General features: G+C 45.2%; 1 protein-coding gene across 3 annotated transcripts in view; it reads right to left on the bottom strand.

Moving 5' to 3' along the window:
* The window catches only part of LOC142487890 (mitogen-activated protein kinase kinase kinase 2-like), a 155,084-nt gene that overhangs the window by 72,130 nt on the left and 67,130 nt on the right, over positions 1 to 15,824 (bottom strand). For all 3 annotated transcript variants that reach the window (XM_075587932.1, XM_075587935.1, XM_075587933.1), the window contains exon 2: positions 14,746 to 14,809. In XM_075587932.1, the coding sequence (XP_075444047.1) occupies positions 14,746 to 14,749 (4 nt within the window). In that variant the 5' untranslated portion in view covers positions 14,750 to 14,809. The remainder of the gene's footprint in view (positions 1 to 14,745; positions 14,810 to 15,824) is intronic.

Below are 15,824 nucleotides of genomic sequence, written 5' to 3'. Positions count from 1 at the left end.
CCCTCCCCCCATTCTCTCCCCACCCGCCTTTCTTTCCCTTCCCACCCCTCCCCCATTCTCTCACTCTCTCTCTCTTCCTCCGCTCCTCCATTGTCTCTCACTCTCTCCCCTCCTCCATTGTCTCTCACTCTCTCCCCTCCTCCATTCTCTCTCACCCCCATTCCTTCTCATTCTCTCTCACTCCCCTCCTCCATTCTCTCCCCCCCATTCTCTCTCGACCTGCACAGACAACCAGCCACTGACCTGCACAGACAGACCTACACAGGCACTCACACAGCCACAGAACACGCACAGACACCCACACAGACAGACCTGCACAGACACACAGCCACTGACCTGCACAGACAGACCAGAACAGACAGACACTGACGTGCAGACACAGTCACTGACCTGTGCAGAGACTCACACAGCCACTAACTTGCACTAACACTCACACAGCCACTGACCTGCACAGACACACACAGCCACTGACCTGCACAGACACACACACACAGCCACTGACCTGCACAGACATACACACAGCCACTGACCTGCACAGACACACACACACACAGCCACTGACCTGCACAGACACACACACACAGCCACTGACCTGCACAGACACACACACACAGCCACTGACCTGCACAGACACACACACAGCCACTGACCTGCACAGACACACACAGCCACTGACCTGCACAGACACACACAGCCACTGACCTGCACACACAGACACAGCGACTGAACTGCACACACTGACCTGGACAGAAAGAAATACACAGACACTCACACAGCCACTGCCTGCACAGACACACACACACCATACACAAAGACTGACCAACACACACACACACACACACACACACACACACACACACACACACACACTGTCCCACATGAACCAGCTCTGAGGAGCAGCTATGCAGCGCCCCCTGTGTCTGTAACTGCATGTTTCTCTCTTCATATTTCTAGCTCTGTTCCAGCCGATCCTGGCCTTGCCCCTCACAATCCTGACCTGCCCCCTTTTTCTCTGCAGCCAAAACCCAGGACATTTTAAACATTTTCAAATAATTGTCGGGACACCAGGACATGCCCAGTAAATCCGGTACTGGCCCGGCTAAACCAGGACATCTGGTCACCCTATTTATAGATAGATCCTGTAGTAATGAACAGAGATAGTTCTCTGACAAGAAGAGGAGCAGGTGAGTGCTCAGCAGGGAGTTCTCAGAGTAGAAGTTGCAGAGCATAGTTGGATCAGGTCCACCGGAGGGTCCCTAGTGCAGCCCCAATTCAATAAAGTATGGATGAGGTAGACGGTGCACAGAGTGACGGGATACTAATGCCTGAAGATACTGTGTACTGCCACTGACAGGTCCTCAGTAAACTCCCGATCTGTTAGAAATAGGGGAAGAATGCCATCCACAGTAAAGGGATACTGAACCTCGAGAATAGAGTGTGTGTCCCAGATACAGTACATGGGCATTGAGGAAGCTATACAAGAGTTTACAAATTTAACAAATATAAGTACCTGCCCTACGCATGAGTGAGAGCTACCACGGGGATAAATCGTAAACTATACTCTTTCCTAGATCTGTCTCAGCATCTCCCCTCATGAAATCCCTCTCCTGGCTTCCGATCAAATCCTGCATCTCACACTCCATTCTTCTCCTCACTTTTAAAGCTTTACATTCTTCTGCCCCTCCTTACATCTCAGCCCTAATTTCTCGCTATGCACCATCCCGACTCTTGCGTTCTGCTCAAGGATGTCTTCTTTCTACCCCCTTTGCATCTAAAGCCCTCTCCCGCCTTAAACCTTTTTCACTGACTGCCCCTCACCTCTGGAATGCCCTTCCCCTCAGTACCCGACTAGCACCCTCTCTATCCACCTTTAAGACCCACCTTAAGACACACTTGCTTAAAGAAGCATATGAATAGCACTGTGGATATTCTGAACACATGATACATAAAGCTTGGCCCCCTGAACTCCCTCCTACTGTCTCTGTACGTTCTCCCTACCTACCAATTAGACTGTAAGCTCCTCGGGGCAGGGACTCCTCTTCCTTAATGTTATGTTTATGTCTAAAGCACTTATTCCCATGATCTGTTATTTATATTATCTGTTATTTATTTGATTACCACATGTATTACTACTGTGAAGCTCTATGTACATTAATGGCGCTATATAAATAAAGACATACAATACAATACAAAGAAGCCTAAGTACGTCCCTAGGGTAGGCGTGGGAGCCACCAAGGGAAGAAGCACTTTGTAACTATATTGTGTGACTCCAGTTAATGTCTATGAGAACTATGTCCTACGCATGTGGATCATTAATGGATGTGACTAAAGCTCTTTGTTTGTGCTATAAAAGTTCTTGGCGTACTTCATTCTAAGATCGGCCTGTCTACACATAGCCTGCACGGGTCCAGCACACTGCAAATGTACGAGGCACTGAGCACAGGCAGGTAAATGTGATGGAAACTCCATAAGAGCCGGGCAGGGAGGGTTACGAACAGGATAGTTCTGAAAGCGAAAATATTTTTTGCTGGGGTTTTCAATGAATAACCAGTTGTGGATATTGAAAGCATTAAAGTGTAATGCACCTTTTCAGTGGTCCTGCGACATAGTCGGCACACCAGAGGCCCTTGTGACACACCATCTAGGGGGTAATTGGGCTGACCACTTCCGTTTCCACCATACGGAGCTTTGTCGCGGCCGTGTGATCATGGCCGGAAAGATGAAGTCTTTTACAAATGACACCAGTGGGGGACCGAGCCTGTACACATTATAACACTTACTATAATATAGATTTGTTTGAGGAAGTACTGTATTGTGACCACACATAACAGTGCCAATGACTTGGATCAGCGAAAGTGGGTATCGTTCTACACTAATTGGAAGGTTACAATAATCTCATCCCACATGTAGCAGAGTATTGTATATAAACCAGCTATTTACTCATATAATGCAAGTGAAGCGAGTGAAATCAGTTTGGGACAAATGACCTGTAGTTTGCAGACCTGAACAGGTACCCGTTTCTGATTATGAACTTTGAAGACAATCATAGTGCGTCTGGGTTGCACAGCATTAGATGAAGCTTTCCTCCCTTGAGTGCTGGCTTGGCCGCAGCACTGGAGGGCTACCACCTCTCCGACATGTTGGGATCATGTGATCCTCAGGAGCAAATCACATGACTGTGATGTCACAGGTGAGGGGAACGGAAGGAGAGTCCTCCTCCCTTCCACTTCCGTGGTGTTCAGTATGAGCAAAAAGCCAATGACGTAAATACTGATTCATGGGGTTCCTGGCGTGCCAGACCTCAAGTCAGGGTAACTACGTCATGGGGCCCTCCAGGGCCACAGCACAGGTGGGGCGCCTTCTGACTATTTTAAGGAAAAGGTGGAATCCATACACCAGAACACCCCCTCTGTTTCTTCCTCCCATCCTACACCTCTTCCTAACTCTCCTCCTGCCTTCCTTGACTCTTTTTCCACTGTCTCAGAGGAGGGTGTGTCGCTGTTGATCGCCTCTTCTCCCTCTACCACTTGCCCTCTTGTCCCCATTCCTTCCCATCTCCTAAAACCTCTAGCTCCTACTATAATCCCTACGCTCACACACATTTTTAACTCCTCCCTCTGCTCTGGAACCTTTCCATCCTCCTTCAAACATGCAACAGTCATACCATTACTCAAAAACAGCAAGCTTGACCCTACCTGTCTTTCTAACTATCGACCTGTCTCCCTCCTGCCTTTTGCCTCTAAACTCCTGGAATGTCTTGTATTCTCTCGCTTGCTCCATTTTCTCAACACCTATTCTCTCCTAGACCCTCTACAATCTGGCTTCCGCACTGCTCACTCCACCGAAACAGCCCTCACTAAAATAACTGACGACCTCCATGCTGCCAAAGACAGAGGTCATTACACTCTGCTCATATTACTCGACCTCTCTGCAGCATTTGACACAGTGGACCACCCTCTTCTCCTCCACATTCTCCATACTCTAGGTATTCGGAACAAAGCTCTATCCTGGATCTCATCCTACCTCTCCCATCGTACTTTTAGTGTCTCTTCTGCTAACACCTCCTCCTCCTCTATTGATCTCTCTGTGGGGGTACCCCAGGGCTCTGTCCTGGGACCTCTTCTCTTTTCTCTGTACACACTCTCTCTAGGTGACCTAATAACATCTTTTCGGTTTAATTATCACCTCTATGCCGACGACACACAAATATACTTTTCAACACCTGACCTTACACCTGCTGTACAAACCAAAGTTTCTGAATGTCTCTCTGCTATATCATCCTGGATGGCCCTCCGACGCTTTAAACTCAACATAGCTAAAACAGAGCTCCTCATACTTCCTCCCAAACCTGGCCCTACTACCTCCTTCCACATTACTGTTGGAACTACAATCATTCACCCAGTAGCCCAAGCACGCTGCCTAGGGGTCACACTCGACTCCTCTCTCACATTCGCCCCTCACATTCAAAACATTTCTAAAACTTGTCGCTTTTTCCTCCGCAATATAACAAAGATACGCCCTTTCCTCTGTTGCTCGACTGCTAAAACTCTGACTCAGGCCCTCATTCTCTCCCGTCTTGATTACTGTAACTTCCTGCTGTCCGGCCTTCCTGCCTCTCACCTGTCTCCCCTACAATCTATCCTAAATGCTGCTGCCAGAATCACTCTACTCTTTCCTAGATCTGTCTCAGCATCTCCCCTCATGAAATCCCTCTCCTGGCTTCCGATCAAATCCCGCATCTCACACTCCATTCTTCTCCTCACTTTTAAAGCTTTACATTCTTCTGCCCCTCCTTACATCTCATCCCTAATTTCTCGTTATGCACCATCCATATGCACACAAAGTATTTCTTGAGAAATCAGTAGCGCAATGGCAAATAGTGCGAGCGATACAAATAAGCGTTAGCTCCTAGAAATCAGCGGTGGTGATGCAGTTATGGAGGGCTAGGAGAGATCATGCTTTTCTACTATAGAGTTATGTAATAGGATTTCTTTAAAAAACCTTATGGCAGTAAAAATGATTTACCCTTATAATGCCTGAAGCTACCAATGCATTGCCAAGGAATACATTTCGGCAATAAATACCCTACAAATAAAATACAAAACGCATAACATCCATATGTTCAAATATCAAGGGGCTTATTGTGTACTGTGCTACAGCTCTGGTCAATGGGGGTTTCCATGTGATACCACAGGATCGGCATTATTAATCGCAGTTTACAGAATAAACCCCTAAGCCTTTAGCGGTCCTTGGGTTGATCATGATTAGCGAGCCACTTTGGCTACTAATGAGTTAATATATTGAGAAATTCTACAATGTTAATATTATATATTTTTTATCATCCATTCCAGGTTGGCCAGTCTTATCTTTCCTATGTATATAGTGGCCCTTACATAGATAGATAGGCGTAACGCCAGCCTGGGGGAGATGAATATTTTGTAACCTAATATGACCAGGTATCAGAGTTCAGAGAATAGCAAGTGAATAAATCATTTGCCAATACTGACTCATTTGCATGCACACGTTTAACAGATCGCTGACAAATCGCTACAGTAAGAAGTCCCTCATCACTGCTTTATGCACTGGCGATATGGCGTTAGTGGATAGGTACATCAATAAAGTTGGGTATGAAGCAGGAGTCCAAGCTGCCGTTTCCCACCCCGGCCCTCCTTTAATATGTCAGTAGAGATTCCGCACGATGCAGAGTAGCAGAGCACAGCCATGCAATGATCAGGATCTCAGCAGTAGAGTAAAAAACTTCTTTATTTAGACACCATGGTGCAGACAGGAATGGAGGGTAGCTCTTACGCGTTTCACGCCTGTGTGGCGCTTCGTCAGAGAGTAGAAACAATATGCTGGGTCCCCCTTGATATAGCCCATCTAATTGCATTCAAAATTGTCAACAGCCGTGGCTCCCGAAACCGGAAGTGACGAAACCGGATATGGAAAACCGGAAGTGACGTAACGGACTCCATGTAGTGTGCGATTGTTTACAAGCACATATAGTTGTCATGGATACAGCTGTGTCATGAATCTAGGCTAATGGGGAAAGTTGTATCCATGACAACTAGATGTGCTTGTAAACAATCGCACACTACATGGAGTCCGTTACGTCACTTCCGGTTTTCCATATCCGGTTTCGTGAGCCACGGCTGTTGACAATTTTGAATGCAATTAGATGGGCTATATCAAGGGGGACCCAGCATATTGTATTATTAAGGGGTCTCACCTGGGTAATTGTCATGATAATACCATTAAAATATTCATGCCCACAGGTGTGCAGTTCGTGACCGTAATTGACATCTTTGTTACCCAAACATGACACCTATAGATATGTAGCCCTTTTTCTGAACCCTCCCAAAGGAACTACTGGTCGCTGTACAACACCTGCGGCTCCAGGAGATCTGAGCCTCCGCTAGCTGGGAGCCTGGGGTAACTATTCTAGCGCAGCGCCTCCACTTACCCAGGATCCCCGTGATGTGAGATTCCCCTGGGCAAGAAATACATACACACACACATGTGATGCAACCAACTTTACTGTATTAACGATAATGCAGAGTAACCTTATCACTCTATAATGCAACAGGTAACCTTAGTGGCCCAGCCACTCTCATCAAGAATAACGTCTCCGTCCCCTCACCTCGTGCCCCACACACCGTGTCCATGTATGATACTATATGGTATAGGCTCAGTCTTGTAACCACTCGCTCAGTGTTCCTAAAGAGTTTAGCCTAAGGCGGGATCAGCGCCTGATGACCGGTGTTGGTGCACTTGATGATATAGTACCTACCTCTTCGCAAAGGGTCAGATGAATCAGCGGTCTGCCCCCTGGGTGTCAATGTCCAGCCGTCTTGTCCCCGTCGACTCGCCAGCAGCAGCTCCGCACGCTTGTCCCTTTGTCCCTAGCTGGCACTCAGTAAGGGTGATGCTCGCTAATACTATAGGCCGTCCCTGCAGCACAGCAACCTTTGGTGACTTCAGGGAACACTCCTAGGGGCCTATGGGGTAGCCTGTCCTATGCAGGTGGGTCACTGACCCCCTGCACCCACACTACCTCTCTCTGCACCTCCCGGATCCCCTCTGACTACTCAACCTAAACCTGCAGCAAACACACTGCACTCACACAGTACCTGCAGCAACCGCACTGCACTCAACCGGTAACTGCAGCAACCGCACTGCACACACACCGTACCTGCAGCTACACTGCACTGCACACTCTGTGCCTACTTGTCAGCGCTCACAGCACTACCAGCCGTGACACTGACAAGACTGCACACTCACACACCTAAGGGCAGGGTCCCTAACCTAGGGGCTGTCCCTCAGTACCTACCCACTACCCTGGTGGGGATTGTGGCCTGCCTGGGATCTGGGGTACTACCTTACCTGGTGTAGGAGCCACTTGCTCCCTACACCCTTCCTCCCCCTTCCTGCTCCCAGCTTCAACTGCCTGCTCCAAAGCCCGCGAAAACTATCTATATGCTCCTCCAGGGAATCCTGGGCCCTCATTGGCCACTATGAGGCACCTGGTGCCTGCCTCGCTATGCCCCCTGGGAGTTGTAGTCCCGAGGAGGCTGTCTCTGCATTGGGGCCGCGTGCGCACTTGCCCTGCGCATGCGCGAGTCTCCAATGGCCGCCTTAACTTTCTGTCTCTATCTGCACATGCGCGATCCCGCGCACGCTCGCGCAACCTGCCATGGCGGCCCCCGCTAGCCGGGTGCGCTGCCGGAGCTCCAGGGACGCCGAGCGCTCCCTGCACTGGCCCCCACCCTCGCGAAGTGCCGGCGGATCCGTCGCTGCCTCCGGCGGCACCCGCATAGGGGGGTCAAGGAGGACAAAATAAAACCGGGGCTACAGATATTTAACATTTTTTTTTTTTTTTTTAATTAGGACTTGGGAGGGTTTCCTTTCCTCTGGCTGCTCCCTTCTGTGGGATCAGCTGCTCCCTTCTGTGGGATCAGCTGCTCCCTTCTGTGGGATCAGCTGCTCCCTTCTGTGGGATCAGCATGTGCTTGTACAGCCTGAGTCCCTCCACCCAGCTCCCCTTATCTTCATTGGCTCTCTGATAAGAACAGGCTGGGATAAGTATATAAAAAAAAATACACTTGATTGACAAACACTTCCCCATTCAGTGATTGTAACTCTAAGTGTGCACTAATGCCAGGTCTACAATAGTGCGTTAACTCTGCGCGGTTAACGAGATATTATCAAAATCATTAACGAACGCTATTTTCCCTGAGGTTAACGCATATCCACAACGCTAATTATATGCAAAAACAATGGCTGTTTATCTCATTAGTGTAGGCGTAGCGCCATGTTACATTAGCACTGCCTTGCATTTGCTTTACGTAACATGGATATGTGTTGCTAGAGGACCATCGCTTTCATATCATTTGCACCAACGTCCGGTATAGTTCACGCAAAGTCATTTCTGTCCAAAAACCACACATAAGGCCGCGATTATAGTAGGCGCAACGGCGCAAACAAACTTCAGCAGCCGTATGGGGCCGGCCATAGCGCGCGCGGCTGCGATGCAGAGTGACCACGTGTCAGATTTTTCAAACTACCAATGATGTCGGGTTTTTTCGCGCGGAGGCCGGGTCATGTGAGTGGTTCAGCCAATGAGGGCGAACCACTGGAAGAGCACTACTGTAGTAAAAAGATTATTTAAGGGACCTTGAGAAAGCGCTCAGTGAAGCGTGAAACGTTGGTAGGGCTCTCCATTGCCCTGTTTTTCCATGACCAATAAATAATCTTTTTACGGGATACGCACCCTCCTTTCTACTTTTTTGATACCTACAGTAGTGCTCTTCCAGTTTTTCTCCTTCTCTACTAGCCTACCCCTTGGACGGAAGCACACCTGGGAGACCCCTCACCTTTGGATCGCATGGACTGTGCAGCACTCAGAGTGAGTCAATCGCTTGCTACATGTTTTCCTGTTCAGGACTTTATTTAGACAATTGGTACGTTATAGGGTGTTATTATGCTCAATCTTCCTGATCTTATTGTTAACAACAGCGTCACTTATCAGTGAGCTTACCATCCGGGACTGCAACCCAGTACCTGCCTTCTATCAAGTTTATGTTTAGGGGATCCCCTACAAGTATCTGGTTATTCATTCATTCATTTATCCTACTGTTGGGGTCTTTAGCATTACGCAGTCACATGGTCTGTCAATGAGGGCGAACCAGCCTGGAGACGCCTCCCCAATCGCCCCATCGCAGCGCACCCATCTCTCAGGCGACAGGCGTGCGCGACGCCATGCGCTCCCCTACTTTAAATCGCCGCTTAAGATTGCGTTACTGCGATTTGAAGCTACACATTCACATTTCACGAGGCGTTGTTAAACTTTGGTTTATGTCTCGTTAAGTCGATAACGAAGCTTTGTGGATCCGGGCGTAAGTGCGGCAAATGACCTTATACAGGGCGAATATGCCCTCATCTAAAGTAGAACCGCCTTCCAATGCCCTCCATTGGGTAATGCCACCTACCAAAAAGGTAATAGTATTCAGCATAGCTGTGCCTTGGCCTGCCCGGGCATTTGTCACTCTCCCTGTGTATACACAGCAATCCCCTCCCACACAGATGTCTTGGAATGAAAGCCAAAGATTTGCAATGAGCTGGTTAACTATTAACATGTTTGCACAGTGCCGCCAAGGTTACCAAACAAACATTGAGGGGGGAAGAAAAAGGTGTTGAGACCCAATAATATACATGTGGAGCAGGGGTGGGCAACTTCAGTCCTCAAGGGCCACCAGCAGGTCAGGTTTTAAGTATATCCCTGCTTCAGCACAGGTGACTGAGCCATCTGTGCTGAAGCAGGGATAGTCTAAAAACCTAACCTGTTGGTGGCCCTCGGGGACTGGAGTTGGCTACCCCCTGATGTAGAGGAACACGGCAGATGTCCTGCACACTACATAACTGTCTAAGGAAAACCCGGCCAGCTTCTGCGTGCCTCGGAAATGCGCTGTCCATGTAAACAATGCAGGGCTCCGAATACCAACACAATCCCTCAGAGGAAATAATAAGTAAACTGATGTCTAACAATACAGTAAAGCAAACGAGGGACAGAATTAGAACAGGAAATGGCGGTGAAAGTGCGGTGCACTACCAGTACCAGTGCAGAAATCCCAAAAAAATGAATAAAGAAAAGTGCACTCCAATAAAAATAAATAAAAAAAGAGCGTTATTTTAATGGACCATTATTAAAAGCGGAGGTTACAGTACACCTACGCGTTTCACGCTTAGTGCTTTATCAAGGTGTACAACAGTTAGAAAGTTGAGTCTAGTTAAAGTCTCCGGTATTACTACGCACGCAATCACCGTCGTACCATGTAATCATGTACCGCGTGTGTGGAGTGTGACGTCGTCGCGTTCGGGACTCGCACTACTGTATTTGAAAATTTACAGCTTTAATCAACAACAAAAAAAAGAAAAACAAAGCGCAACACAACAAACACAGACTCTCAGATGTCTTCCTGGGGATCTCGGCACTTATAATATGCCTAAAAAATGCACTAAGATTTGTAATCAAATGTGAAACTTCTCAAGGGATACTCAGAACAGAGGTGAAGCAAACTGGATACATTGTATGCTATTTATGGCAATTTACACAGCAATTTCATCCAGCTGCTGCCATCAAAAATGCCTTATGGCCATGGTTCTCCACTCCAGTCCTCAAGACCCCAACCAAGGTTCAGGTTTTAAGGATATCCCTGCCACTGATTGAGCCACCTAGGCTGAAGCTGGGCTATGCTGAAGCTGGGATATAATTAAAACCTGACCTGTTGGGGGGTCTTGAGGACTGGAGTTGCCCACACTTGCCTTAGGGGGAGAAAAGTGGATTGTCACAACTTTGTTACAGTGAATTAAAATATCACTATTTTTGGCTTGATAATTGGTTACCAATTTCACTGAATGTAACAGTTGGGTTAAATCTTGGTGACTGCTGCCTTGTTTTTATTTATAAGAAACATTAGAAAGTGGTTGATTTCTCCATCGTGATATAGTTCTGCAGGAACGTATGCATGGTTCAGTGTACCCTACCTGGAAATGTGTCAATGTCTTGCCCAACTCGTGTTTCGTATAAGGGTTACTTACAAATGTCTGCAGCTGCAAAACGGAGAGATAAACCCGCTGTACCTAGTAAATCGGGGCTTGTGCTCCCGTGCTGAAATAATACCCAGGAAGCATCCTAAAACCGCGCATAACGTGTTTGGGTACAGAACTAAAATGAATCACATACTAAACAAGAACATTTTCCCTAGCCAATTCCAGTCTGGCTTTTTGCCCCAAACACTCCACCGTAACTACCCTGCTAAAAGTTTGCAATGAAATCCAGCGTGGAATGGAACTGGGACAACTCACGGTTGCAATATTCCTAGATTCTGCAAAGGCTTTTGCTTCTGTTGATCCTGTTATCTTGCTAACCAAACTCCAGAGCTCTGGAATAGGGAAGCATGCTTTAAACTGGTTTCATTCCTATCTATCAGGTAGATCTCAGCATGTGTCTATCTCGGGCTCCAACTCCAACCCCTTGGATATCACCTGTGGAGTCCTGCAAGGCTCTGTTCTGGGGCCCCTACTCTTCTCTGTGTTCATCAATGATCTTCCTACAGCTTGTAAGGGAGCTTCAATACACATGTATGCAGATGACACAATCTTATATGCACACAGCCCTAGTCTCTCCGACCTTGAACACATACTTCAATCTGACTTTTTGAGACTTGAAAATTGGATTTCCCAAAACAAACTGTTTTTAAACACTGACAAGACTGTAACAATGGTATTTGGGACCAAGGCTAAAAATTTTAAAGCTTCCAAATAGTGAGCTCCAAATCAGAACCAACGCTAATACCACCCTAACTCCCGTTACTAGTTTTAAATACTTGGGCATATGGTTTGACTCCCACTTAATATTTGGGATGCACATTGATACCCTGACATCCAAAACCTATGCCAAACTAGGTGTACTTTGCAGGAACAAATCCTCCCTAAGTTTGCTGGTCAGAAAGCGTATCACACAGCAGATGCTAATGCCAATTATCGACTATGGGAACATAGTATATGGCTTTGCACCCCACCTTAGCAAACTTGATACTCTCTACAATTCAATATGCAGTTTTGTTCTCCCATGCAACTACTACACACATCACTATGAAATGCTCAAAGAACTAGATTGGTCATCACTTGAGTCTAGGTGCAAAGTTCACCTTTCCTGTCTTGCCTTCAAATACTTTCTGGGCAAGTTACCCGCCTATCTGAACAAGCTCCTCACCCCTACCACACGCAGCACTTATCATCTGAGATCTGACTCCAAAAGACTGTTCATGGTCCCCAGGTTCAACAAAGTATCCGGCCACTCCTCCTGGGGAAGGGGATGCTGGAGGGGAAGGGGGGGAAGATGTGTGAATAAGAAGAGAGACAGACAGGATGATTACGCACTCAACGCACCCAAGAATGGAAAACATTAGAATGATAAGCCACTTTGACACCAAAGGGACTTAATGCGGATATGGGGTTTCTCACACACTATTAGAATTGTTTGTAATCATCCTGCTTGTCTGTCTTCTTATCCACACCTTCTCCCTCCCCCAACAGCATCCCCTCACCCCCCCCCCACCCCACCCATGCTGTTCCTTGTCACCCTTCCATGGCTTCAAACACTTTATCATCCTTAGTTTTCCAATTGGGAGGAGCGCTGTGATACTCGTGAGAATATGAAAAAAGAAACAATATAATAGTGCAGATGGTAATAAAAAATATGTGATCAGAAAAAACAGTCTCTGCAATGGTTGTACTCACAAATGGTAAGATAAGATAGACGTATCAGAGACCCATCTCTCTCTGATAAGAGAGAGAAGAGAGAGAACGCACAATGGTATGGTACGATCTAAAATTGTATTGCACACAATAACAGTATAGATATTGCACTCACATTTTACACAAAATATAAATTCGTTGGAGAGGACAGCTGAAGTTAGACGGATGGTGCTGGTGTATCCAGACAACGGAGAGCTTTTGCGTGTGAGTCACGTGTGCCCGCGTCACATCCTGTGACGTCTCGCGTAAGGGCGGAAGAGGCTGCCTTGCGTGTCAGTCTCCGTGGTTTGCCAGCACCTTCCTCCGGTATTCTCCCCAGCTCTGTCACCTCCAACAGCTAATTCGATTCAACGCGTTTCGCTGTGGCTTCTTCAGGAATCGGAATCATTCCTGATGCACGCGGAAGCTCTCTGTTGTCTGGATACAACAGCACCATCCGTCTAACTTCAGCTGTCCTCTCCAACGAATTTATATTTTGTGTAAAATGTGAGTGCAATATCTATACTATTATTGTTGTGCAATACAATTTTAGATCGTACCATACTATTGTGCGTTCTCTCTCTTCTCTCTCTTCTCAGAGAGAGATGGGTCTCTGATACGTCTATCTTATCTTACCATTTGTGAGTACAACCATTGCAGAGACTGTTTTTCTGATCAGATATTTTTTATTACCATCTGCACTATTATATTGTTTCTTGTTTTCATATTCTCACGAGTATCACAGCGCTCCTCCCAATTGGAAAACTACGCAAGATCTATTTGGACCTGGACAGTCCTCATAAATGGTGTAGAGCTGCTTTATTTTATTTAAGTGTATTTCACATTATATTATATATTTCACATTCTGTTGGTGAAGATGACTTATCACATTGTGATATTATTTGCACTATATATCTTTTTCACTTATATTGCATATACTATTTCACTTTAATATTGTAGTTTAGAAGCGCCCGGTTTTCACTTTGTTTGTTTCAATATCACTTTATCATCCTACCTTATCTACAGTACATCTCTGTTTTTTGTTTTGTTTTTTTTTGCTCTCCCTTACACTGTTTTAGCCATATTCCTTTGTTAATGAGTATTGCCGACCTGAGGAAGAGAGGAGAACTCTCGAAAGCTTGTCCTATGACATAAATTGTTAGTCCAAATAAAAAAGGTATCAGATAATACTGAAGAACTCATTTATTCTGCACTATCGCAACCGGACTAACACAGCTATTTCCGTGGTGTGTGTGTACTGTATATATGTATATATATATACAGTGTTCGACAAACCTATACATTTGCTCGCCCCGGGCGAGTGGATTTAACCCCCGGGCGAGTAAATATTGGCCCAAGCAGCACACGTTTGGTACTATGTGGCGAGTAGATTTTTTTGTGTGGCGAGTAGATTTTTTGGTGATTTGTCAACCACTGTATATATATATATATATATATATATATATATATATATATATATATATATATATATATTATTATAATAATAAACAAGTTCCTGTGTTATAAATTGTATGATTGTAACACTGTAAGTGGTTAATCACCTACAACGGGTAACCCTATTTTTCCTATTTACAACTGAACAACAAAAAGTATATTGTACATAGCCTATATTTATGTTACCATTTGCAGAAGACTTTTTACATTACTTTATATAATTAGTTGGTGGTTAGATTTTTTTTCTTTTTCATTCAGTCATTAATTAATGCGAATTAAATATATTTTACAAACTTTTACTGGCGTAACTTGAGTCCCCAATAGAAGTTCTATTTCCCTTCTTGGGATGTTTCTAAATAATTAAAGAATCCTGTATAATTGACATTTAATATATATATATATATATATATATATATATATATATATATATATATATAAAACTGTTTACAAAAGTAATGATATTACATAAATAATTTACATTTCAGGACTTACCCATGTTAAAAAGATGTCATCAATTCTGCATCCCAAATGACTTGTGTGGCAGCGCAGGGTGAATCTGTCAGAGAGAAAACACATGCAAACAATTAAACACAAAATCTGTGATGTGTGTTTGATATGAGCAGCTGCATCTAGACCAGGGTTGCGCAAACTTTTTTGCTGCGCTCCCCGTGTCCGCTCTCCTCCTTGGTGCGCCCACCCCCCCCTCCTTACCACGCGCGGCATCATTCATGTGACATCACATTACTGTGGCAACCGTGACATCACATGATCCGCGGCTGCCATGGTAACGCGTTCTGGAGCCGGTTGAACCTCGGCAAGTAGAGGTTGCAGGGGCCTCTCGCGGGATATCTGCAACCATCCACACCGCGCCCCCCAGTTTGCGCACCGCTGATCTACACCACTGTAGTTACAACATCATATTTCTTTAAAGAGCTGCTAACTAAAACCACAGTATCAGAAAGCATGTATGTATATATATATATCTTCTTCACTGATCTCTTTATATATATATATATATATATATATATATATATATACATGTATGTATATATATATAAAGAGATCAGTGAAGAAGATATATATATACATACATGCTTTCTATATATATATATATAAAGAGATCAGTGAAGAAGAGATCAGTGTATCTCAAAAGCTCGCACAAATAAAAGCATTTCGTTAGCCACAAAATGGTATCGTCTATTCATTTATATATAAGATTTACAATTCCAGTATGTTATCAAAATGTGTATATACACTGCAATCGGAGCAGCACGTATGACAGCAATGCCCAGCTCCTCAAAGAAGATGAAGGTTTTGAGCTTCAGCCAATGGGAACAAGAGAAAGAATGTGACGGCTACACACATTCTGTGCTGATAGAAAATGGCTTAGAAATGTAGTGACACCGTGTCTAACGTACAAGAAGATTACATCTATTAAACATTGTGGAAAAGCTTTTTTTTTTTGGGGGGGGGGCTACATTTTAGAAAAGTTTACACAACATTTATTCTAGAAAAAAAAGAAAGTTACAGAGAATTGTTAAAAGGAATCTGTTTTTTTTTCTCCAAAAATT

This window comes from Ascaphus truei, chromosome 2 (assembly GCF_040206685.1).
Source record: "Ascaphus truei isolate aAscTru1 chromosome 2, aAscTru1.hap1, whole genome shotgun sequence".
NCBI lineage: Eukaryota > Metazoa > Chordata > Amphibia > Anura > Ascaphidae > Ascaphus > Ascaphus truei.
This window is presented reverse-complemented; position numbering and strand designations above follow the sequence as displayed.